The sequence below is a fragment of the Fonsecaea nubica genome (assembly GCF_001646965.1).
Source record: "Fonsecaea nubica strain CBS 269.64 chromosome Unknown Scaff5, whole genome shotgun sequence".
Taxonomy (NCBI): Eukaryota; Fungi; Ascomycota; class Eurotiomycetes; order Chaetothyriales; family Herpotrichiellaceae; genus Fonsecaea; species Fonsecaea nubica.
In genome coordinates, this window is record NW_019173678.1 from 345,899 (window position 1) to 370,372 (window position 24,474).

A 24,474-nucleotide genomic window follows, 5' to 3' on the forward strand; every position below is an offset into this window, starting at 1 on the left:
CTGTCCTGATCCAGCATCTTTTAACCGAGGTCCGTAACGTACGTGGTTAGGACTTGCATCTTCCCTCAGAAAGTACAATCAGCGACAATCTATCCCCTGTTCTCTCACAACACAACAAGATGTCGCAGCAAACGACCCTGTTCCCGGTCATTCGCTCGAAGCTGGACCTGAATGCTGCACAGTACCAGCAAAATGCCGAAAACTGGAAACCCGTTCTAGAGAGATTCGAAACGATATTGGAGAAAGTCAGCCGGGAAGGCGACGATGAGAACGTCCGCAGACACAATGACCGCGGACAATTACTGTGTTAGCACACCTTTCATTATTCCCCTTCCACCTTGCCTACCAATACGTTAGGTGGCCAGTTGTCTTCCGCTAACGCGCTATCTGCGTAGCTCGTGACAGAATCGCGCTGCTGCTTGATCCGGAGTCGCCGTTTTTGGAGCTGGGGAGCTTTGCAGGGGTTGGTGTCGAGACTTCCAACCCTTGCGCAAACCTGATAGCAGGGATTGGCAGCGTCAAGTTCGAAGTCACTCGGTCTTAAGCGACTCTCAATTACTGATTCAACCTCGCAGTGGCTCACTATGTTTGATAATGTCACACATTCCGACCCAGAGTGGTGGTGCTTGGAACGAGATTACAGGTGAGCGAGGAACCCGCGCCATGGAGAAGGAAAGGGGGCATCATCGGCTGAGTCTACCTGCCCAGTTGTTAAGCAAAGCCGTATCATGGAGATCGGGCTGGAAAATGACCTGCCACTGATATCGCTCGTGCAATCGGTGAGCTTCAAAGTGGCCCTTTATGACTGACCACGCTGACACTCAAGTGCCACAGGCCGGTGTATTCTTGCCGCAACAGTTCCGTGTCTTCCACAAAGGAGGGGAGTTGTTTCGTGACCTGTCTCTGCGAAGTCAACGTGGGCGCCCGTCGTGTGCAATTGTATTTGGCTCTTCGACCGCTGGTGGAGCCTATCATCCAGCCCTCTCCGACTATACGATCTTCGTCGAAGATCAAGCCCAAGTGTTCCTTGGTGGACCTCCTCTGGTCAAGATGGCGACGGGGGAGACGGTGGACGCCGAAGATCTAGGCGGCGCAAGGGTTCACGGTTCCGTCACTGGGCTCGCGGACCAAATTGCCTCTGACGAGTAAGATGTGCAACGAACAACAGAAGTTTGCCCGTCGTGTTCAGATGCTGATGGGATCGATCTCCAGGTTCGATGCCATCCAGAAAGCAAGGGAATGGGTCGGCACCCTCGACAGGCGGCCCAGATCCTTATCACTGGCTCAAAATCCGGTCCTCCCGCCACGATATTCAGCAGACGACATTTTCTCGATTGTGAACCCAGACATCCGCAAGCCGTTCGATATGTCTGAAGTACTACTGCGGATCGTGGACGACTCCCGGCTATCTAACTTCAAGCCCACCTACGGGAAGAACATCATCACTGCATGGGCAAGTATTACAGGTAAGACATGAATGTCCTCTTTGAAGTTCGAGTCACTCCAAAGAAGCCCTACACATATGAGGTACTGAGTATTGGATGCACAGGACACACTGCAGGTATCATAGCCAATCAAACACCAATCATCAATCCCGACGAGGCGTCAAAAGCCGCCCAGTTCATCCGCCTATGTAACCAACAGTAAGTCCAGGCCCTACCCGCCTTGTCCCGCTATTGCTCCAGAAGCTTTTCATCTCACGCCTATGCTCTCTCAGGAATCTACCCATCATCTTCCTCCACAACGTCACCGGCTTCATGGTCGGCACCAAAGCCGAACATGCCGGCATCATCAAGAAAGGCGCCCAGCTCGTCTCGGCCGTCAGCTGCTCGACCGTCCCGCACATCTCTGTCATCCTAGGCGCCTCCTACGGCGCGGGTAACTACGCCATGTGCGGCCGCGCATATCGACCGCGGTTCATCTTCACCTGGCCAACGGGGCGGTGCAGCGTGATGGGGCCCGACCAGCTTTCTGGAGTGATGGAAACCGTCCAAGTGTCCAGCGCGAAGAGGAAAGGGAAAGTCGACATGGCCAAGATCCGGAAAGAGGTCGACCGCTTCCGAAACGACGTCCAGCGCGACAGTGAGTGCTACACGACGAGTGGCGTGGTGTTGGACGACGGGGTCATTGATCCCAGAGACACGAGGGATGTGCTGGGGATGTGTTTGGACGTTGTCAAGCTGGAGGAGGTCCGGGGGAGCAAGAGCTTTGCGTCACTGGCGAGGATGTAAAAGGCTTGCTGTATCATGGACGGTTGATTATACATGGCGCTTGTGTACATCTCAATAAAGCATGTTATCGTTTTTTCGCCAGCGGCACTCGCCTTTTACAACTGGGACGAATGTACCGTACACAAGCATTAAGATATCCGTTGCTATCTTCGTCCTTTCCACCATTATAAACACCTCAACCCCTTGACGAAATTTTGTCATTAGTGTACGTCTCTCGTGGTCCACCTCGTTCAAAAACACGGGTACGATTGAGGCCCCCTCAAGTCGTTAGCTTAAAGGGCCTCACCTCGGTTGAGCCCCATTCCCGACATGATTTTATTGTTGCTGAAAGGATCTTGCTGGACCTATTCCACAGTGCACGTGAGCGGATGCATGCCGTTCGGATCGATCGTCACTATCCGTCTCCTGTTCGTGGTAGGAAGGTTGCTAGCCGGGTCTGGCTTCCCTCGCCCAACAATTTCCCGACCAGATAACGGATACATAATCTTGCTGTATACTGGCTGGAGTAGAAAAGCCTCCCTAACCACAGCTCTACGACTTTATGCAATTCTAGTAAATACAGCAACATGTCTTTAAAAGGAAAAGTAGTCTCCGTTACGGGTGCCGCCTCTGGCATTGCATTAGCCCTCACAAAACTGCTCGCCGAGAGAGGAGCCAAACTCGCATTGGCTGATATCCAGAAGGATGCCTTGAACAAGGTGGTCAGTGAGCTGCAAAGTCAGGGGGTTGAGGTTGTCGGCACCGTGCTCGATGTATCATCTAGCGACGCGGTGGACAAATGGATCGCCTCGACCGTGGAGCATTTTGGCGGTCTCGACGCCTCTGCAAACATCGCCGGCATCGAACTGGGATTCACCAACATTGCCGACCTGAAGAATGAGACCTGGGACAAGATGATCGCCATCAATCTAAGTGGCTTGATGTATTGCGTGCGAGCGCAAATTCGGGTCATGAAGCCGGGAGCGAGCATCGTCAACGCATCCTCCCTGTCAGGGATCTCGGGGAGACCAGGCTTGGGGGCGTATGTTTGCTCCAAGCATGGAGTGGTGGGACTGACGAAGACGGTTGCCAAAGAAATGGGCCCCCAGGGAATCAGGGTCAACGCCATTGCTCCGTGAGTCTTGATTTCTCCAAAGTGCAAGAGACACGATATTGACACTTTCTCCTTCCTAGTGGTCCCATTGAAACGCCGATGCTTGACAGCTTGCTCGCGGGAGCACCTTCTTCAACATCAAATCAGACGACAAACACATACTCCAGCCTACCGCTGCAGAGGAAAGGGCAGGCCCAGGAAGTCGCCAACCTGATCGCCTTCCTGCTGAGCGATGAAGCGTCATTTATCACGGGAGCAATCGTGCCGGTAGACGGGGGTGCTGCAGCTTGAGAGCCTGTGTGACGCTCTTATAAGACACTTGAATAGACCAGGCTCGGACATTGACTTCTTCCCCGTCATGGTGATTTCATAGCGTATCAAGACGTGCCACAAATTGAACTTACATGGACCCCAAACCTAGCGTCAGGAGTGCCCGACTTGTCTTTTTCTTGAACTCTCGCAAAGGCTTTGACGACATGTTCATGTCAGAAAATGTATAATTTCCCGCATTGGACAAAAACCTTGTCCATATCATTCGAGGGCCCTCCCGTTCTGACTCCGATGGACCGGCTCTTCCTGACTAAGATGCCTTTTGGCACTGCCGCCTGCAGATGCATATCCCACATTGATCTATAGTTAAAGGAAGACAAGCCTCGCTTGTGCAACGACACGATACCATCGACACGGTTCTCGCTTCTTATCACAGCCATGGTTTTTGATGTGGACAAAGCCGGGGCAGATGTCAACGGCAATGGTGCGGTGAATGGGGTTGTTGACCCGAATGGCCCGGGAGGAAAATATGGGTATCGACTTGGCCACACCAAAGATGGCTACACGGTCCCGGACTTTGTGCTCGACGATCCGGGGGACCGAAAGGTTAAGGTGCTTACCATTGGTGCCGGAGTCAGCGGCATCCTCATGGCATATCTGTTACAAAAGCATTGCGAGAATGTTGAGCATGTCGTGTACGAGAAAAATGGTGATATAGGAGGAACTTGGCTTGAGGTAACCAAGAAGATTCGTTGACTATCACTCAGGAATACATCAACCGTGTTGCTAACCACTGGGCTTTCCAGAACCGGTACCCTGGCTGTGCCTGCGATGTACCATCCCATGCATACACATATGCGTTTGCGCTCAACGCCGATTGGCCAAAATACCTGAGTGCTTCAGATGACATCTTTCGATACCTGACCCGGGTAGTCGAGTGCTTTGGGCTGCGCCAGTACATGAAGTTCAACCATGCTATCCGGGCGGCAAAGTGGAACGAAGATGAGGGTAAATGGCATGTGACGATTCACGACTACGACACAGACGAAACGATTGAAGAGACCTGTGACATATTGGTCTCGGCCAATGGCCTACTGAACTCGTGGAAGTTGCCCGAGGAAGTCCAAGGCCTGAAGGACTTCAAGGGCAGGTTACTGCATACCGCCAGATGGCCTGATGAGTATGGTGCATCCCAGTGGAAGCAAGACCGAGTAGCGGTGATCGGATCTGGCGCTACGAGTATACAGGTGGTGCCAACACTACAGCCACATGTGAAGTCTATGCACGTCTTCGTCAGGACACCCGTGTGGTTTGCTGAGATTGCTGATCACTCGGGGGACAATTTCGATTGTCAGTCACCCCTTTTCATTGAAGATCAAATACCTCGAGGTTGAATCGCGTGCTGACCCCATTGACAGATACGGCCGACGAAAGAGAGAGATTCAAACACGACAACGCCGCGCTCATCAATCAAGCAAAGACCATCGAGGGCAAGCTCAACACTGCCATGGGCCTCAAAGCCATGATGACATCGAGCGCAGAGGCCAAAATCGTCCGAGACTACTTCACGAAACGGATGCGGGAACACATCCATCGGGACGACATCTACGAACAGCTGATCCCAAGCTTCTCACCGGGCTGTCGACGTCTTACGCCCGGCAATCCCTACATGAAGGCAATCCAAGAGCCCAACGTGACGTTGCATCGCTGCGCCGTTACAAAGGTCACACCAACCAGCGTGATTGGGGCCAACGGCACGGAAGTCGAGGTCGATACCATAGTCTGCGCCACTGGATTTGATGTCAGCTACAAGCCCAAGTACCCCGTTATCGGCCGCAACGGCGTCTCGCTCCAGGAGAAATGGAAGACCATTCCAGAGGGCTATCTCGGCCTGGCTGTGCCTGACATGCCCAACTACTTTGTGTTCCAGGGCCCGACGTTTCCCGTGTCGAACGGATCAGTCATGGGACCTCTCCAGTCCGTGGGACAGTACATCGTGCAGGTCATCCAGAAGATGCAGAGGGACCATCTCCACTCCCTCACCCCGAGGCAGGATGTCACCGATGCCTTCAACGAGCATGCACAGGCGTGGATCTCAGGGACATGCTGGGCCGAGACCACCTGTCGCAGTTGGTACAAGAACAACGAGACCGGGAGGGTCAACTCGGTCTGGCCCGGCAGCTCCCTGCACTATTGCGAGATGACGAGCTCTCCGCGCTTCGAAGACTATGAGATCAAGTACCAAAACAAGCAGAACATGTGGGCATTCATGGGCCTGGGCTTCACCAAGAATCAAATGAGGGAAGATGGGGACCTGAGTCCCTACATCACGAGCGAGGGGCTGGAGAAGAAATTCTACTCGTTTGTGTTGAGCGAGGACGAGGAAAAGAGGATTGCGGCACGGAAGCTCAAGGTCAGGGAGATCTTCTCGCATTAAAATTCCTCGCGAGAAGTTACTTGTCCATTCAAAAGCAATTGCGAACCATATTAACCCTTTGGGATTATTGCTGTTGTCCTCAACCGTGAATTTGTAGAGACGATACTGTAGCAGCTATCCTCGGACAGGGTGAAGCAAATGGTCCTGTCTGGCTAATAGAGACAAGTTTCCATTACAGAAACCCATTCCTTAGAGATGTAAACTCCCATCACAAAATGTTCTGTTGAATGGATCACTCCCCATGCGAAATACAGATACACCGGCATCCAGATCTTCAACCCCAGCAAAGTGGATAAGTCCGGTGCCACCAACCTCCCCGACCACTCTCACGATAAAGACCGTGCCCGCGTCGGCCCAAAGGCCAATGCGGTGTCGGTTTCAATATTTATCGCAGGTTGACTTACTTTGGGGGAGTCCAATCCAAAATTGGGTGTCCCAAAGACCGAGTTGAGCTGCAGAAACGGCTGGATACTGCTGAGCGACATGCGATGTTGTCCGGGCGTCCGGGTCCCAGTGGCGTGGGGAAGCGGGGTGTTCACGATGGCCAAACTGTGCAGGAACGGGTTGTCGTCGGCGTCCGAGATGTGGTCGACGAGGTCGTTGTCGTCTTTCCACGGCGACATGCCCCATCCGAGCGGCGACGCGTCCGAGGCGCAGACGCTCTGCGACAGGGACTTGTCGGGGTCGGACATGATTCCGTAGTCGACCGACGTCCACAGGATCTCGAGATCTAGGACACTGAACGTCGACGGCGAAGGTTGGGGGTCCAGAAGGCTGCTGAACCTGGCGCTGTGGCCCCAGAACGTTCTGAGTCCGGATGCCTGGATAGGTTTGTGTGAGTGGGAGCGCATAAAAGGCAGGATAAAGAGGGACTTACGATCAGTTTCGTGTTCGTCCAGTATCGTGCAATATCGTCCAGATAGGCAATGTCGGAGATCAAATAGCCCATGGATTCTTGCTGCAGCTCCGGATCCTGCGAGTGCGTGTATAGAGCGTGAATCGTGCCCGCCACAAGCAGGCAATATCCGTAGAATGAGGTTGCCACGGTACAGCCCGTGTCCTTTGCGTCCCGAAAGACTCTCGTCAAGCGCCCGGCATGCTCGAGTCCCACCTCCAGCGACCTCGCCAACCAAGTTGTCGGCGTCCTTTCTTGTGTCGCATTCACCCGCTGCCGGAGGAGAAATGGATGATTCAGTAAGCAGTGGCACAGGTGAAATAGGACCCGTGCCAGGATCATATGTCCGACCATCTGCTGGTCAACCACGCCGTCTTGTTTGAGCATACCGAGTCGGACGATCTCTTCCACCGCCCTGCCAGAATCGATGAATGATTCGTAGTAGAGAAGAATCGACGATATGGTCACATAGTCCGATTGTGGATTGAACGGAGCTCGCTCCTCTGCAAAATCGCGGTTGTCAAGCATGTACCTCGCACATCGACTCAGGACGCAAGCCATGAGCACAAGGAGTGCAAACTGTCCTGGTCTATACGCCGGATGACCACTGCTAGCCCCCGTGCCCAGATTTGTGAGCGTCTCGGTCTTCTGCGCGATGCCTTGACGGAAATCGAGCTCGTCACAAGGGAGTTGTACTTGACAGTCCGAGTCTAGGATGGCCGGAGGCCGCTGTTTTGAGCACGAAACAAATCGGTCCAGAAGGTAAATCGACCAAAACAATCGTCGGCGCTCCTCTCGTTCCGTCTCCGGCAGACTGGTAGCTGGGTCCATCATCAGGTGGAGGTCTTGACTGATTCGAACCGCCAAACCGATCTTGACCCATGCCGCCCGTCTTCTCCCAGCTATCAAATTCTTAGTAATTGAACTAACTTCGGGGATTCGACACAACCTTACCGGCAGAATCGATGACGGCTAGAAGTGAGATGGCTTGCACGACCGCCGTGTCAGCGCCCTCTTCGACAGCACAGCCGCAACCGACAATCAGCCTCCACGAAGCCGCCGCATATTCTTCTAGGGCATCACTATGCTTCCCCTCAAACCATGGGTCTGTTGAGTAACGCAGAGCAGATGCTAAGAATGCAAAGAGTAAGTAGTTAGGCCACGTTCCTTGTTGCAATCGTTCTCGGAAGTGTCCTTCGTGGAAAAATGTGTATGGTTGATTGTGGCAGTACTGGAAGAAGGTATTGCAAGCGTTTTCGAGGACAGATATTGGTGGCAACTCTTGGAAGGAGCTTTCGCAGACGAATCAGTTTACTTATACATGAACGGGGATCAAAGACGCCATCATACCGCCGCTGAACGGACTGAGGGCTAGTGCTGCCCACAGAGGGTGAATGTAACGATCTGTCACTCCAAGTCGCTGTATCGTTTAATGCTGCCACCGAGCTTCCGTCAAGCAATTTCGATTGCCCTGACGCGCTGGTCAAAGCAGGGATAAGTCTGAAAAATCAGCTTCGCCCGGGAGAAAAAGAGCAAAACAGAAGAAGCACATACGCATTCAATTGACTCAGCTGAGCCAGCTTCGTTTCCAGAGACGCGACTCGAGCGATAAGATCTTCCTGTTCCTCGATGAATCAGTCAATACTGTCTTGATGGCAGAGACCTTCGTGCGGAGCATTCTCATACTTCTAATCGGCTGGAGGATCCGCCTCCGTGGGACATCGGATCCCTTCCATCCAGCGTACTCTCGCGTAGATAGTGACAGTCCTGCCCAAGTCGTGCGCAGAAAGAGCATGAGGGTCTTTCACCCGAGCACCGGACTTTCTTGCGCCTGGTTCGGTCACTTAGAGAGAGGAGAAGAAGGGAAAAAAAACCTCACTCCGTGGGCGGGAGGTGATTTCATGCCTACCTGCAGTTCGCACATGCCTGTCTTACTCTTTTGATTCCGCGCGGGTGTTCAATCTCAGCCTCCCTGGCCTCCTCTGCCATTCTGTCACTGAAAAGGTTCCCTATGACAGCTTGCGTTGTAATCGTGGCTCAAATTGAAGGGTTAGATTTTTAAGAGGAGAGAACATGCTCCGGATTGTCAAAGTGGTGCGATGGCTATGCCTACGGTAGCAAGCGAGCGTAGGTGTGAGATGGGATGCCACGCTTTCAAATCCCCCACATGTTGCCCCGGAGCCGCCAACCATTTCTTCTTCGGTGTGAGGAGGGTCTCTCCGAGCCTACTTTTGCGCCTAAGAAAAGTCAACCCCGATGGTGCGAAAAGTCATTTGTGGTGGGCGGGGCAAGCGTCAAAGACTCTGGAACTACAAGGAACAAGAACGTCGCGTGGCCTAATATTTGCCACAGTGATAGCCAAGGAAATCCCTTCCAGAGTTGAGCAATGGGTCGGGCATAATCGAGTGAAAAGCGTAGCTAGTCAACCAGTCTACTATGAGCGTGCCTGGAAGAAAGTCACTAGGGACTCAATACATGCATAGTTATCCCTGCGACTTGAATGTAAATCTCGTGGAGTGAAAGGCTGGTGTAAATTGCCAAACCTCAATACTATATACTCGTAGGCTTACCATTCGATCAAGGTCTTTCAAGCTGTAGCACTCCGAGATCAAGGAAGATGGAGAGGTTGACCCTGTCCGGCCGATTCAACCTTTTCCCACCATGCTTCACAAAATACCGAGCGCGAGACCAAAGATCCGTCCTCTCGGCGTTGGCCGGCGTCAGGCAAAGTGGCCAGGTTCCAGGGCGGAAGATGCGGTGGGGATCCGTGTCCACAAATCTCGGGTACATATTGCCGACCCGACTGGGCAGTCAAGCCTGGCGTGTCTCTCTGGCTCGAGGGAATGAACCCAGCTCAGTGACGTGGATCCGGCCAGCCTCAGACATGATGGTCGAGATGCTCAACTGCCCTGCCACGGAGCAGGACCGTACTCCTTCTTGTAGCTGGTGGCAGGTGTTTGTGTCTACTTGTATGCACAACAGCATCAACGAAACAAACCAATGAGGAGTCGAGTTGTGGCCTCCACTTTCCAATTCGGGTACTGGAAGCTTCATCCCGTGGCAGGCTCATTTTGATCGTGCTAACCGGAGCTCGAACGTGTGATACACTGAACTGCATCGCTCAAAGATCGGGTTCCGTATTGAGGACAGGGTTACGACACCGAAAAGGCTTGAAATTCAATCATTTCGATACTGTGATCTGGGTTTGAGCCTCAGTTTCTTGTATGCAAAAGAGACACCTAGAGTGAAAAAAAAAGTCATCATTGAGCACTATCTTTTCTGATAAGTAGCCGTTCTGAGCCCAAGATGTGCAACAAGTATGGCTGCTAAGAGAAAAATGACAGTATATAGACCAAAATAATGGACAGAGTCTGAACGATGGTCACTGAGGACGTGAGTCTGAACAGATGTGTGGCTAATCAGGGAATATTCTGTGCTCCCATGGTGGCTTCGATAGGCCAGAAGACGCTACGATGGGGCGACTGCCACTTTTGTGACAATGTGAATACTTGTAGGAGACCTAGATCAAGCCCTTTGGACCACTTCGCAGTTAGTCAGGGTTCCTGCACCGCATCTCCGGTCTCCCCAGCCTGGTCACGGGCTGGTTCCGTGTCCACCGATCTCTGACACAGAAGATTCCGACACGTCCATGTAAATACGCACTGGGTCGCGACAGGAGACTGTAGGAGCCCAGCTACACCTCTCTGCTCCGGAGCATCAGTAGCTCACTGCCATTATGGCCATTGAGCGTCTACATCAGACTCTCCGCCACCTCGACCAGAAGACGCGGCTATCGATTCTTCATGGCCCAAAGGAGCCAGAGCTACTAAGCCTCCATCTCGGGACATTGCTGGACTTGCAGGCGCAGAGACTTGCCTCCAGAACCTCTTTGGTGTCTCGGGCTCAAAACGTTCGCCACTCCTTCTCGTCTCTTCGCGCGCGGAGCCAAGAGATTGCGCGAGGCCTGCTTTCTCTTGGAATCCGACATGGAGACTGCGTGGGAGTGTTTGCAGGAAACTGCGCCGAGTATGTGGAGCTGTTCTTCGCGTGTGGACGAATAGGCGCGATTCTCGTGGTGCTCAATGTGACATATACACCAGAAGAGCTGAAGCGGGCAATCGCTGCCAGTGGTATGTGTATTGCTTTTCCCCCTGCAGGAACATATGTGCTAATGGGCCGGTTTAGAGTGCAAGGTGCTATTCATTACAGCCAGAATCGGCACACGAAGCTATGATAGCACAATCGAGACCCTCCTGGATTCGAACGGGGCCACAAGCATACCTGGCTTACAGAAATTGCTTCTGTTGAGAGACGATCAGACAACCAAGTACAAATTTCTTCCGACGTTACGTGACATTATTTCCAGAGGTCATGAAGTAAGCGACACGGCCCTACAGACGACAGAGCTGGCTGTATCTCCTCACGACGTCTGTAACCTCCAATTCACCAGTGGGACTACAGGCAACCCGAAGGCAGCCATGCTAACACATTTGTAAGTTCCAGTCTACTTTTAGAGTCATGTACTCTAACCACGTGTGTTTCCAGCAATATCATCAACAACGCGCGCTTCATTGGGGATCGAATGGCGCTTTCCGAGAAGGACATTCTTTGCTGCCCTCCACCATTGTTTCACTGCTTTGGGCTCGTCTTGGGACTGTTGGCTACGATCACCCACGGGAGCACTATCGTGTTTCCCAGTGACAGCTTTGACGCCGAATCCGTCTTGAGTGCCGTCCTGGAGGAGCAATGTACAGCTATTCACGGCGTACCCGCCATGTGGGCTGCGGAGATGCAGCTGATTGGACCCCAACACGACTTCTCAAGGCTGAGGACGGGCATTGCTGCAGGTTCAGCAACACCGAGACAGATGATGGAAGATCTGGGAAAGAAAATGAGCCTCAAGTACCTGACGAACACCTATGGTAAGCCTTACCGTCGCTACTTGTCCCACCGATACGACGACTGACTAGCTTCAGGCATGACGGAAACGTCTCCTGCCAGCTTCATGACATCCTGGAACGACACGCTCGAACGAAGATTAGCCACCGTGGGCACGATCCTACCACATACATCGGCAAAGATCATTGACGGGCAGGGAAACATTGTGCCCATCGGCTGCAAAGGAGAACTCTGTATCTCCGGCTATCTGCTGCAAAAGGGCTACTGGAAGAACCCGGAGAAGACGAAGGAGGTCATGATACGGGACGAGCACGGGACCTTGTGGATGCATACTGGCGACGAAGCCGTGTTCGACGAAGACGGATACTGCAAAATCACGGGTCGGATCAAAGACATCATCATTCGCGGTACGTTCCAGCCCTTTTCCTCTACGTGATCTTTCCTCATAACCCGGGCAACAAACTTATTGGTGACCACCAGGCGGGGAGAATATTTTCCCTCTCGAAATCGAAGAGATCCTCATGGAACACCCGTTGATCATGAACGCCAGCGTGGTGGGATTGAAGGACGACAAGTACGGCGAGATCGTGGCGTCCTTTCTACAAGCTGCGAGTGACAAACGACCAGATGACGAAGAAGTAAGAAGCTGGGTAAGGCGGAGACTCGGGAGGCATAAAGCGCCGAAACATGTCTTCTGGATTGGCGATCCCAAAGTCGGTGACTCGTATCCATTGACAGGAAGTGGGAAGATCAAGAAGAACGTACTCAGAGAGCTTGGGGACACGCTGTTGAAAGAGTCACTGGCAGTGCGTCAGTCGTAGACTTTCACTAGAGGCTCATATACAGGCTGCCGAGGGACGTCTTAGAGTACTAGACTCGACGCACACGTGGCAGCATATCTGAAAAGTCGTCATTGAGTGAAATAACAAGCCTTCCGTATAGCAGGCGGTGGACGATGTTTGAAGTACAAGCTACGTTCAATGTAGAGCGGCTGTTATCCCGCACGCTTACAGGGACAGTATAGGATCTCGGGTCTTCCGCCCTTCCAGACAAATAAGTCTATCAATCGGAGCACAAGGCCCGAAACACGGAGGGACGGCCCATCTGGCCCATGACGCGCAACACATGACTTGAGGAACTAGTCATTTAAACCGGGCTCGACTCTTTAGTTCGTGGAATGGTCAAACACAGACAGAGCACACACACTGTGGGAAAGAATACATCACAATGGTTCTGGAAGCCGAAGACCTGCCCTCGTACAAGGACATCCCACCCGTCCCGGGGATGCCTCACGGTTGCGCGTGGGGCTTATTCGACAAAGACGGCGTCAAGGACGAGCTGGGAACGCTGAACCTGCTGACGCCGAAGAAGGTTCTCCGTGCCAAAGAAGAGATCCAGGCGGGAGTGAGTGTCTCGCTGAAGTATTCACCTCTCTGGGACGTATATTTGATAGGCGGTCCGCTGACAAGACTCCTTAGCTGGCCACTCGAGAACATCCGCAACCCGGGACATAATCGGAATCCCATCATACACAAGTTTCTGGACTTGAAGCCCGCGTTGGTGGGACATGACGACGAAATCACAATCAATACTCAGACCAGCAGCCAGTGGGATGGGTTGCGTTAGTACCACTTTACATCGGATTCACCAAGGAGGACCTTCCACTAATAGCAGACAGGACACTGGGCTTTTCAGGAGACTCAGCAATACTATAACGGACTGACCCACGAGGAAATCAGTGGACCGAATCCGAACTCCAGGAACGGAATTCAAGGTGAGTACAGACAGGACAGTCCGTCACAACGATGCCCTGAACCCAAATCTGACACTGGACGCACAGAATGGCTGAAACGAGGAGGTGTGACGGGTCGAGGGATCCTACTTGACTACGTCGCATGGGCGGAGCACAAAGGGATCAAATACAGGGCGGATAGCAAGCACAAGATCTGCGAGAAGGATCTAGACGAGATTGCGAAGTGGCAGAGAAGTGAATTTCTGCCCGGCGATATCCTCTTTGTGCGCACGGGCTGGATCAAGTGGTACAATGAAGCCACTGACGAGGAGAGGGTGCAAGGCTGCAAGGTCAACCACAACTATATCGGAGTCGAGGGGACAGCATCCTCGATCGAATGGCTGTGGAACCACCACTTTGCTGCCCTCGTCGGGGACAACATGGCCTTTGAAGCCTGGCCAGCCGAGATGCCGTACCGTAAGTCTCACTCCAGCCCGTCCGGCACACCTCAATGCTATGACCCTATAAATGCTGACACTGACAATCCTTCAGGTATCCACGACACCGCGCTCGGTCTGTGGGGAACACCATTGGGGGAGCTGTGGGATTTGGAAGCTTTGGCCGCCGAATGCAAGAAACAGAAGAGGTGGACGTTCTTTGTGACAAGTGCACCACTGAACATCGAAGGGGGCGTGGCGAGTCCACCAAATGCGCTTGCTGTGCTGTGATCAAGAAAATCTTATAGTTCGCTATATAGAAAGACAATGAGAAGATCAAGGCTTCAAAGGCAACGTCTCTGCAGTTCAAAGCTAAACTAACCCTTGTGAGTTAAACCGTTACTCCAGGGGTTTTGAAACTGTGTCACAAAGCCCTCTCTCTCGCGTGGGAGTCATCTGAACTGCTATACCGAATATTACATGCACTTCGTCCCAGGCGTGGCGGATCGTACGGATAAATTACCGAACCGAAAACACACTGCTTGGTACGAATCTGACTCGGAAGCGGATCATACCCGTGTGTTGTGGCAAGACACGCATAGATTCCTAGCGCGTATTGTAGCTTGTCCGAGGCAATTGGTCACGTTTATTGAAAGAGTGAGTCTTCGCTCCAGGTAAGTAAGTAGGTGTAGGCCAGCCTTTGAAGAGAGAGAGAGAGAGAGAGAGATTGCTGGCTCTTTCACTAACAGGAAACCCGTCAACCATGGCTGTCCAACTGGTGCAAGAAGAGGAAATTCCAAAAGCAAACGGGATCGCTGTGTCCCCGGAGAACTATCCAGCGCTGTACAACTGGCCAACGACCAATGAAAACGGATACTCGATCAACGAAGTCGCCTCAGGAACCGCGCGAAAGCTCAGAATAATCTGCGCAGGGGCTGGTGCGTCGGGCATCAACCTGGCAAAGTTCGCACAGGATCGCCTGCAGAATGTCGATTTGGTCATATATGAGAAGAACAACGACGTAGCGGGGACATGGTGGGAGAACAAGTATCCGTAAGTGGCTTTCACATTCTAAAATCTCATTGCAGCCTCAGAAGTACTGTTCGTGACAGACATGAATGAAATGCAGTGGTTGTGCGTGCGACATTCCGAGTGTCACCTACCAATTCTCCTGGAACCCAGAAGTATGGTCCAAGTACTACGCCGAGGCTTCGGAGATCTTTGCCTACTTCAAAGGCGTCGTCGACAAGTTTGACCTTTGGAAATACATCAAGTTGAGCCACGAGGTCCAGCGCGCCGACTGGGATGAGGAGGCGGGAAGATGGAACTTGAAGATCAGAGATCTCGCAACCGGTGCTGAGATCGATGAGCAGTGCGATATCTTCGTCAATGCAATGGGATTCTTAAAGTAAGCATTTCAACAACGCCACAGTGGCGGAGGCTAAGCGACGCACAGTAAATGGAAGTGGCCAGATATCCAAGGCCTACACTCGTTCAAAGGCATCTTGACGCACTCGGCGGCGTGGCCAGATGACCTGGACCTGAAGGGCAAGAGAGTAGCTGTTGTGGGAAACGGCTCGAGTGGGATCCAGATTGTCGCCAATATCCAGAAGGACGTGTCGAAACTGTACACTTGGGTGCGGACGCCGACTTGGATGACGGCTGGGTTTGCACAGAAGTACGCTGGAGAGAACGGCACGAATTTCGAATGTATGTCTCCTGCCCAAGCACTTTCTGCTTGATCTACTAGTGCTAATTCGTCACTATAACAGACTCAGAAGAACAGAAGAAACGTTTCCGCAATGACCCCGACTACTACCTCAAGTATAGGAAGTCTGTCGAAGTGGAGATGGTTCGAGGGTTCTACGTGTTCCACAAGAATACTCCGGATTCGATGGCAGCAATGAAGGTACGTCCATGAAAAAAGAACATCACAAGTTGCTCACCAACACGAATCAGTTTGCCCACACAGAAATGACAGGGCGCTTGAAAGGCCATGAGAAGCTGGCAGAAGCACTGATCCCAAAAACATTCCCAGTTGGCTGCAAGAGGCCTACGTAAGTTTCATTCCACCAATGGGCCCAAGTTTACGCCCACCACCTAACGAGGCTTGACTGACGCAATCCAGCCCCGGTAACGGCTACCTCGAGGCTTTGATTGAAGAGAATGTCCAGGTCTACTGTGAAGGTGGACTATCCCAAATTACTCCCAAAGGGTTTATCGACCCGGATGGCGTCGAGCAGGAAGTGGATGTGATTATTTGCGCCACCGGCTTCGACACCTCCTGGGTTCCTCGATTCCCAATCGTCGCCAACGGTATCAATCTACAGGATCTGTACGCGAAGAAACCGATTGGATACCTTGGTGTGGGGGCGCCCAGCATGCCCAACTACTTCACGTTCTATGGCCCCTACGGGCCTCTCGGGCAGGGAAGCGCCATGCCCATGATCGAGCTGTTTGCATCGTACATTGTACAAATGGTCCGCAAGATCCAGCTGGAGGATATCAAGAGCATTACACCCAAGACGGAGATAATTGATCAATACGCCGAGCACGCCGACCTTTTCAACAAGCGAACCGTCTACGACGCACCGTGTCGGAGTTGGTTCAAAGGAGGCACAATCGACGGGCGGATAATGCTTCACCCGGGAACCAGGCTGCAGTAGTAAGTGATCTCTCCCAATCTTTCTCTTCTCTTATGTCAAGTGAGGTGGCCAACTTTCATGCGATATGCTGCTGACTCTTTATCTAGTATGGAACTGTTGAGCTCACCGCGGTATGAGGACTATCACATAAAATACAGACATGGGAATGTGTGGTATTGGTTAGGCAACGGCTTCTCGATGCGAGACCTGGACGGACGGGATCTAACCTTCTACCTTGGACTTGTGGACGGTATAGATGAGCAGAGAGACTACGACGTTTAGAGAGATCTTGCTTTTGCGATTGGATACAAGTCCAAAGGGAAAGGCTTACTCTGTGAATGCTGTCATTGGCCGAGCGGGTCCAATACTGTGGAGTCGCCATTCTGAATCTATCCATATATGGTTAGCATGCTATGAGTAACCCAATAAGAGACCCTCTCCACTTCCACCATCTATTGCGGTGTCACCAATAACAATACATCCCTGGGGTCAAGGGGCCAGTGGGACCCTGGACACGCACGAATCGGTCGAAGCAACCATACAACTTGAAGTGTTGTGCGGCTATCGATCCGAGTGTGTAATATAGCCAGCCCCTTTGCCCTGTGTTGCCGAGGTGCACCGCCGTTAGAAAGCACAGGAACAGCAGAACGGCTTGGCTTCATTGTAGAACGTTCCAAGGATATAAGAGCAATCAAGCTTCGTCACTCATAAGCCTCCATCGGCGATTCGTTTAGAGGTTGTTGTACAGGCACTCCCATCAATCGACTGTGTAATTAAGCGACTCCAGCACGCAATAGAGACACCGAAAGACAAAAAATGAGCTTCGATCCGGACTCCGACAGTCTCCCAAAACGCGCGGAACTGCCAGACATTCCTGGTGCTCCCAAGGGCGCCGCGTGGTTCTGGGGCAAGGATGACGAGGTACCATCTCCTCTCAAGTGCTCGCGTCACTACGGGATGGACTGACAGTGACACGTCACAGCTAGGACGGCTCAACCTGCTGACTCCGCGCCGCCGACGGGAGGCCGCGAAGCTCGTTGAGTCCGGGGAGACGGTCAATCTGGAGTATGTTAAACGCGATATTTCTGCCATCTGGCGTTCTAGTCCTCATGTGAATCTAGCTGGCCTCTGAATCTCCCCAATCCTCCAGCATTTGGTCGCGAGCCCTTTGAATGGAAAGTGAAGAGCCTGGGCCCGGCCGGCAACGACGATTTGTATCAGATGAACTCGCAGTCAGGGTCACAGGTAAGCGATTTGCTAAAAGCCTTTTGAACGGTGGAGCTGACGAGAAACCCAGTGGGACGGGTTCAGACATGTGAGACATATCGGCGCTTCATTGACGAGGCGAAATTTTCACGGTTAACCGTCTCTTCCAGGTCAGCATCGCTAATGGTGGCGGTCATGTCTTTTACAATAATGTCAGTCATTGCTCTGCATTGGGGCCCTTTCAGGCGCCTATCATCAGAACTAATTGAGCTAGCTCACCCAAGACGAAATCATGAACACTACACGCTGTGGAATTCAAGCATGGGCGGACCATGGCATTGGTATAGAAGAACCTTTATGTTAGAAATCGATCGGCGCTGACAGCACACAAAGTCGGAAGAGGAGTTCTCATCGATTACTGGTCGTATGCTCTGCAGAACAACAAGAAATATGACCCGAACGAGACTCATCCAATCTCCACATCCGAGCTCCTCGCCTGTGCAAAAGCCCAGGGCCTGACGTTCCAATACGGCGACATCCTGATGATCCGCACCGGCTGGATCGACAACTACCAGAGACTCGACCAGGACCGCCGCGCCAGTATCGCCAAAGGGACGGGCGTCTACGACTTCAAATTCGTCGGCGTCGAGGTCAGCGAGGAGATGGTCGACTTCCTGCACGACAACTACTTCGCGGCCGTGGCTTCCGATTCGCCGGCTTTCGAGTCGTGGCCGACCCCGTACGACTGGAACCACCATCTCTACCTGCTCCCGCGCTGGGGTTGCCCCATAGGGGAGATGTGGGACTTTGAGAAGCTGGCGGACGCGTGCAAGAGACACGGTCGATATCATTTCTTCTTCGTGAGCAGTCCGTCAAACGTGCCCGGTAAGGCTCTTCCTCCCCTGCCCAACGCTAGAGAGCATTCTGCTCACATGTCACACTTTCCAGGAGGCGTGGGTAGTCATCCTAATGCTATGGCTATCTTTTGATCGAACTACAGAGAAAGAGTCGCGCGGTGTCTTTGGGAAGGACGACTCAAGACTAGAGCATATAGACAGACGGCAGTCTAGACGATTGACCCCCAAAACCTCTAAAGGTGAACAATTCGAACCACTTCGTTACAAGTGGGTCCAGGATTGCTTGCTCACTTAAACAAAGAGAATTTATTCTTATCAAAATAACTGTGAAATGTCAAAGTTACTCGAGCAGTAAAAGTCTGCGACGGAGGACTCGCCATTCGTTTTCAAATACAATACATACAACAATTTCTTCACTGAAGTCCAATCTGGGTGGACTTCGCAGGATCATTCTCCCCCCACGCCCATGAGCTCGTATCGAACGTGGAGATCCTCCTCATATCACGACGATATTTGCCATTGTACTCGCCGATGGTGGCGCGGTGCAAGACCGCCGTGTTGTCCCAGAACGTGACGTCTCCCGGGTTCTCCCAGTGCACGGCGAATTTATACTTGTTCTGCGTGACGTGCTTGAGCAGGTCGTCGATGAGCTTTCGACCCTCTTCGACGGGGAGTCCCTCGATGTGGTGGTTGTATGAGCCGATGTACAAGTTGCCGCGACCCGTAGGCTCGTGGATCTGCGCGAGCTTGTGCCTGGACAGAGGGACCTTGGTGCAGTCGATGTCCTTGAACATGTCCATGTCGGGGTTCGCCTGCTTGCGGTTCCAGAGGAGGGTGTTGAGGCTGACGAGGCCACGAATCTTCTCCTTGGTTTCCGCAGGGAGATCTTCGTACGCGGTGCGTGAGTCGAGGAACTCGGTCTGGCCGCCGGTGCCCTTTGGTGGCAGCTCGACAGCCCGGAGAATCGAGATGCCCGAGCGTCGAGGATTGTAGGCGCCGTCGGCGTGCCAGAGAGCGTTGCCTCGGGCGCTGGAGATGCGCAACGGGTCCGCCGCGGTGATGATGTTGTTGTCCGGGTCGATGTTGCCGACGTCGAAGATCTCGTCTTGGGGGAGACGCATCTTGCGCCCGGCCTTTTTGTGGGCCGTGATGTTGTCCAGCTCCCCCCATTGCCGTCCAAGGGCAATCATGGTGTCGTCTGTGATGTTGGTCGCTCGTGCGACGAGGACGCCATATTTCTGGAGCCCGGCGAGGAGTTCGTCCCGAACCGCCTCGGGAATGGGTTGAGAGAAGTCAAGCCCGTCAACCTGGGCGACGAATGTCCCCCCCAGCGGGGTGAACTTGAGATATCGCGGTGTCAAATCTGCTACCATGTTGAGGAGAGGACGCTACCACTGTGAGACTTGGAGAAATATCTTTGGAGCTTGTTCACTCAACCAAAAGTCCGTTGATATAGGGCGTAAGATGTCTGCTTTAACATACCTTCAGGTTCTCTCACGTCAGTCAGCCACACACCTGGACCCTGTTAATGTGTCCGCCGCAAGCTCCCAATAAAAATCATTCTAGTCACAAGTCCGAGAGAACAGCCACGTCTGCGGCTGCCGATATCCGAGCTGCTGAGGGCGATTCATCGCGATCCCTGATGGATAGCCGACGAGGGCTACACCCCAGAAGTCCAGAAGTTGCCGGGAGTAGTGCTGCCCGAGCTCTCCGTCGTGGCCTCTGGCCCTTGAGCCCATCTGCCCATCGACTCAGGATCAGTTGTTGTTGTTGTTGTTTCCGTCCTTGGGCCTAGAATTCTAGCGTTCATTTTAGCCCGGCGTCTGGTGCACAAGAGATGGGCAGTTTAGCTTGGTCCTTTGCTTTGCAGGGTGCTCTGTACCCCCAAGCAAACGAAAGGAATTCCTGGCCAAGTGCATGTCCGAGACGGTCTCGCTCTTGGAGTTGAAGTTGAAGTCCTGCAACTATTTCGAGATGTTAGAGGAGACCAGGACAGATCGCTCCGAAGGCAATGGCGGCTCTTGGGCTAGGATGTATCAGACTAAAGACATTTAATGCGTAGAGTAGTCTGTAGCCGCCAGTATTCTTTTCACATCCAACTCGGTTCTTGGTTGGTGCAAGTGCATAACAACTTCCGAGTTCAGGATTGCACGATAGTTCTTCTTCCCCCTGTGGTTCTGCGCAGCACAGTTGCTTGGGCTTCAACCTGTGCAGACGCAGCGCCAACAACAGCAATTTTATTCTTATACCTCAATCATCTTCCAGCCAACTTCTTTAACGTTTTCCCTCCTGGGTTGTACCCTGAGGTTGCCTATGAGCTTTGAGAACTGACATTGCCCTGTTGCATACGATTAGGACGACCAAGGCGTTCACGGAGCATCCTTCCACCTTCGAAGCACACCACTCAATCAAGGTCATGATGATCCGAAAGACGATAGGAAATGTTACGATTGACGAGCCCACATCTGTCAGCGATGTGCTGTCTACTCCGCATAGAATCCTAACGTGCTACTGACCAGTGGGCCGAGATTTCTTCATGGCGTGGAATATTGTCCGAGTGGTCGAAATAGAAGCAGACACTAGCCACAGGACAACCAAAATCATAGAGAGCGTATTAGTCGGTTAATGGGCGTGGCGTGGCGGCAATGCTTAGGCCTTTGAGCGATAGGTTGCTCTGACCAGCCACCACAGCCGAGTCATGCACGTTCCGTGTGTCGGTTTGGATAAGAGCGGGAGGGATCTTTTCCGTGGCTGGGAGTGACACAGTATATGCTTCCCCAAAAGATTCATTAGTTTTCGAGGTGTAAGAACGTACGAGGGCAGGTATAGCAAAGGGTATCGCCGGAGACATCTACAGACACCTCCAGACGTCCATCACTAGATCTATCCCCCCTTACCACTCCGTATATCGAGGCAAACATGGCGTCCTATGGCATTCCCAGCGGGACCTCGCAAGACAGCTGTGCATCACCAAAGACATTTGTCCAGAAAATCAAGTCTCAGGATGGTCCTCTTGTCGGTACCGTCTTGACGATTCCGTCACCCATCATTGCCCAACTGGCCGGACAGGCTGACGGCGACTTCGTCATGATCGACATGGAACACGCCCCGTTGACCATGGACGTGGTTACGCAAATGGTCCACGCATACGTGCAAGTATCGCGGGGGACACGCTTCCCCATCATCCGCATCCCATCACACGGGGTTGAATACGTGAAATGGGGTCTCGACAGCGGCGCCGCAGGCATCATCATCCCTATGGTCAACAATGTCGCCGAGATGAAAGCGATCCTAGATCGTGCGCTATATCCGCCGGCTGGTCGGAGGAGTTTTGGGCCCCTCTACGCGCCCTTTGGCCACCCGGACGGGCCTCACGGAGGAATGGGGGGATACTTTGAGAGGGCCAAGAGAGGAGATATTGCGATCCTACCCATCATCGAGTCCCGCGAGGGGCTGGAGAACGTCGAGGAGATCCTCGCCCTCGAGGGCGTCTCCGGGTGTTTCATCGGTCCAGCTGATTTGCGACTGTCTCTGGGACTCACGGCGGCGGTGGACGGACCAGAGCCGGAATTTCTCAACGCCTTGAAACGAATATGTGCCGCGGGGAAGAAACTGGGCAAGGTCGTGGGGTGTATGGGCATGGGGGAGGATCACGCGAGGAAACGTGCGGCGGAGGGGATGGACTTTCTTCTGTCCACTTTCGACTATGGCTCTATCGTCAGCGGTCTTGCGAATGACATTGCTGCGGCTCGTCAAGGTGCTCGGAGCGCTGGTGCGAAGTTGTGAGGTCTCAAGACGAATTTGTATAGAGCGTTGGCCAAATTCCAAAGGCATGGCCGAGAATAAAACTGGATCATTGCCTTAGAGCTTGAATTGCCTCCCCGTCTGCACCGCTCTCACTTCTTGGGGCAGGTCCCTTTCCAGAGCAGTGTAGTTGATACAATGTGGATCGAGCTGGCTCAACTCGGTCACTCCCAACAATCGCATCGTCGTCTCGATCTCATCACTCAGCACTATAATGTTGTCAGTTCTCCTATGGCTTTCTCGTTAGATGGCACGACTTACTCTCAATCACTTTGAGCACCCCGTCTGTCCCATAAGCGCTCGACCCGTAAAGAAACGGCCTTCCGAGACCGACACCCTTCGCGCCCAGACACAAGGCTTTCAGGATATCTGTGCCTCGTCGCACACCCCCGTCAAGGTAGACGTCGACTGTCTCTAGCACCTGAGGGTAGAACTTCCGGATCTCCAACAACGTCCTGATCGCACTCGGTGCAAAGTCCAGCTGCCTCCCACCATGATTGCTCAGGTAGATGGCTTCCACGCCGCTCAAGGACGCGAGATAGGCATCTTCAGCGGTCTGGATCCCCTTGAGGGCCACGGGTCCTCGTTCGTTTCCCCATTCCTTTCTCATCCAGTGGATATCCTCCCAGTCGACCGTAGAGGAATGATAACCTCTTAGGATCGGCGCTTCTTCGCCGTCCGCCACGCTCGTCGTCCTAGGGACTTCTCGCCCTTCCTGCACCTCAATCTCAGCTTTATATCTGTCGTCTTCCTCTCTCCTTCCCACGACGGGCGTGTCCACTGTAATGACCAGACTCTTACACCCCAGCCTCTTGGCCATGTCGATCAGCTTCTTCGCTTCCTCTTTCTTCTTCGGCACGTAGAGCTGGAAACTCAACGCGCCCCTCCCCTCGCGCCGGTCAAAGCAGGGCGCCAGCTCGTCGTGCGCCACCGAGCTGTACGTACTTGAGCAGTAGACGATATTCCTCTCCGCCGCGCCCCGTGCCAAGCAGAGTTCGCCGTCCGGATGGCCCAGCTTGGCCATGGCCGCGGGCGAAATGAAGAATGGCAAGTCTGCGTCGTGGCCCAGGATGCGACGCTTCATACTCACCCGCGCGACGTTACGCAGCACGCGTGGCCGGAACGAAATCTTGGCCCAGTCGCGGCGGTTGGTGTGGAACGACTCCAGAGTCTCGGCGGCAGAGTCATAGTAGACCCAGGCCTTGCGCGTCAGTTTCTGGCGTGCTGCGGATTCAATGTCGTCGAGGTTCTGACACATGGAAATATGTGGGATGGACGACAGACTCGGAGAGGATTTATTGTCGGGAGCGGAATTGCTGTCTCTAGTGGGTTGCGCGCTCAAGGTGGAAGGGTCCACAGGACCGAGATGTTTGTCTATCAGCCCGAATGAGATGCTTTCTAGGAATAATGATCGTAAATGTGACGGTCTAACCTGCAGGGAGATGTCGCTGGAGAGTCCCAGACGGGTGGATTGGTTCGTATTCCTCAGTCGCGTCCTGTGGCATGTGTCTTTAGCAAGGGAATACATCAACAATCACAGTCGAGTCAATGGGAGAACATACCTTTCCAGCATATCTCAGAATCACCCCGGGGCCTCCAGGATGGTCTGCAAGAAAGTCTGTCACGTCGTACACATTATTGGAGATGATCACCCAGCATGAATGTCGGGAATTGTGCTTTGCAACTTCTGCCGCATCCAACATGGCCGCTGTAAGGGCTGGTTGAGATATAGATATAGATATACCGTTGCAATCAGCTATGGGATCATCGACGACGTCAAAGTTTTGCTTCACCACCTGTCGAGGAAGGGTACAATGATCGGGCAAGGCTGACCGACCAAGCCTTGCCCTGCCCTGCCCAACCGATGCTTAGTGAGTGTCCGCAGAGCTGATTCGGGAAACACAGCTTTGTCGCCGTCCCTCTGCCGCCACGTTTCGTCTTGAGCCGAATGAAGGTGGGGGGACAGGG

The 24,474-nt window shown here is 53.1% G+C and overlaps 11 protein-coding genes across 11 annotated transcripts; 8 read left to right on the forward strand and 3 right to left on the reverse strand.

The window, feature by feature from the left end:
- Window positions 1-119: 119 nt before the first annotated feature.
- AYO20_01300 (hypothetical protein) lies at window positions 120-2,231 on the forward strand (the record flags this gene model as incomplete). Its single annotated transcript, XM_022639606.1, has 8 exons — window positions 120-306; window positions 396-522; window positions 576-643; window positions 709-779; window positions 835-1,145; window positions 1,213-1,466; window positions 1,550-1,643; window positions 1,718-2,231. The coding sequence occupies 8 exons, from the start codon at window positions 120-122 to the stop codon at window positions 2,229-2,231; spliced, it is 1,626 nt and encodes a 541-aa protein (XP_022504442.1).
- Window positions 2,232-2,797: 566 nt separating this feature from the next.
- On the forward strand, window positions 2,798-3,615 carry AYO20_01301 (hypothetical protein; the record flags this gene model as incomplete). Its single annotated transcript, XM_022639607.1, has 2 exons — window positions 2,798-3,345; window positions 3,405-3,615. The coding sequence occupies 2 exons, from the start codon at window positions 2,798-2,800 to the stop codon at window positions 3,613-3,615; spliced, it is 759 nt and encodes a 252-aa protein (XP_022504443.1).
- A 417-nt stretch (window positions 3,616-4,032) lies between these two features.
- Window positions 4,033-6,031, forward strand: AYO20_01302 (hypothetical protein; the record flags this gene model as incomplete). The annotated part of the gene is made up of 3 exons (XM_022639608.1): window positions 4,033-4,329; window positions 4,401-4,944; window positions 5,013-6,031. The coding sequence occupies 3 exons, from the start codon at window positions 4,033-4,035 to the stop codon at window positions 6,029-6,031; spliced, it is 1,860 nt and encodes a 619-aa protein (XP_022504444.1).
- A 326-nt stretch (window positions 6,032-6,357) lies between these two features.
- On the reverse strand, window positions 6,358-8,915 carry AYO20_01303 (hypothetical protein; the record flags this gene model as incomplete). Its single annotated transcript, XM_022639609.1, has 4 exons — window positions 6,358-6,852; window positions 6,909-7,828; window positions 7,881-8,157; window positions 8,862-8,915. 4 exons carry the CDS (start codon window positions 8,913-8,915, stop codon window positions 6,358-6,360), a joined length of 1,746 nt encoding a protein of 581 aa, XP_022504445.1.
- A 1,747-nt stretch (window positions 8,916-10,662) lies between these two features.
- On the forward strand, window positions 10,663-12,646 carry AYO20_01304 (hypothetical protein; the record flags this gene model as incomplete). Its single annotated transcript, XM_022639610.1, has 5 exons — window positions 10,663-11,056; window positions 11,112-11,418; window positions 11,472-11,848; window positions 11,903-12,232; window positions 12,306-12,646. 5 exons carry the CDS (start codon window positions 10,663-10,665, stop codon window positions 12,644-12,646), a joined length of 1,749 nt encoding a protein of 582 aa, XP_022504446.1.
- Window positions 12,647-13,052: 406 nt separating this feature from the next.
- AYO20_01305 (hypothetical protein) lies at window positions 13,053-14,285 on the forward strand (the record flags this gene model as incomplete). The annotated part of the gene is made up of 4 exons (XM_022639611.1): window positions 13,053-13,446; window positions 13,504-13,599; window positions 13,666-14,034; window positions 14,110-14,285. The coding sequence occupies 4 exons, from the start codon at window positions 13,053-13,055 to the stop codon at window positions 14,283-14,285; spliced, it is 1,035 nt and encodes a 344-aa protein (XP_022504447.1).
- Window positions 14,286-14,757: 472 nt separating this feature from the next.
- Window positions 14,758-16,921, forward strand: AYO20_01306 (hypothetical protein; the record flags this gene model as incomplete). Its single annotated transcript, XM_022639612.1, has 7 exons — window positions 14,758-15,047; window positions 15,124-15,402; window positions 15,451-15,704; window positions 15,767-15,903; window positions 15,954-16,051; window positions 16,123-16,659; window positions 16,747-16,921. The coding sequence occupies 7 exons, from the start codon at window positions 14,758-14,760 to the stop codon at window positions 16,919-16,921; spliced, it is 1,770 nt and encodes a 589-aa protein (XP_022504448.1).
- A 534-nt stretch (window positions 16,922-17,455) lies between these two features.
- On the forward strand, window positions 17,456-18,834 carry AYO20_01307 (hypothetical protein; the record flags this gene model as incomplete). The annotated part of the gene is made up of 7 exons (XM_022639613.1): window positions 17,456-17,560; window positions 17,622-17,704; window positions 17,761-17,884; window positions 17,937-17,954; window positions 18,016-18,057; window positions 18,120-18,186; window positions 18,239-18,834. The coding sequence occupies 7 exons, from the start codon at window positions 17,456-17,458 to the stop codon at window positions 18,832-18,834; spliced, it is 1,035 nt and encodes a 344-aa protein (XP_022504449.1).
- Window positions 18,835-19,115: 281 nt separating this feature from the next.
- On the reverse strand, window positions 19,116-20,075 carry AYO20_01308 (hypothetical protein; the record flags this gene model as incomplete). The annotated part of the gene is made up of 1 exon (XM_022639614.1): window positions 19,116-20,075. The coding sequence occupies one exon, from the start codon at window positions 20,073-20,075 to the stop codon at window positions 19,116-19,118; it is 960 nt and encodes a 319-aa protein (XP_022504450.1).
- A 1,546-nt stretch (window positions 20,076-21,621) lies between these two features.
- AYO20_01309 (hypothetical protein) lies at window positions 21,622-22,488 on the forward strand (the record flags this gene model as incomplete). Its single annotated transcript, XM_022639615.1, has 1 exon — window positions 21,622-22,488. One exon carries the CDS (start codon window positions 21,622-21,624, stop codon window positions 22,486-22,488), a length of 867 nt encoding a protein of 288 aa, XP_022504451.1.
- Window positions 22,489-22,563: 75 nt separating this feature from the next.
- AYO20_01310 (hypothetical protein) lies at window positions 22,564-24,209 on the reverse strand (the record flags this gene model as incomplete). Its single annotated transcript, XM_022639616.1, has 4 exons — window positions 22,564-22,715; window positions 22,768-23,880; window positions 23,939-24,002; window positions 24,069-24,209. The coding sequence occupies 4 exons, from the start codon at window positions 24,207-24,209 to the stop codon at window positions 22,564-22,566; spliced, it is 1,470 nt and encodes a 489-aa protein (XP_022504452.1).
- Window positions 24,210-24,474: the final 265 nt, after the last annotated feature.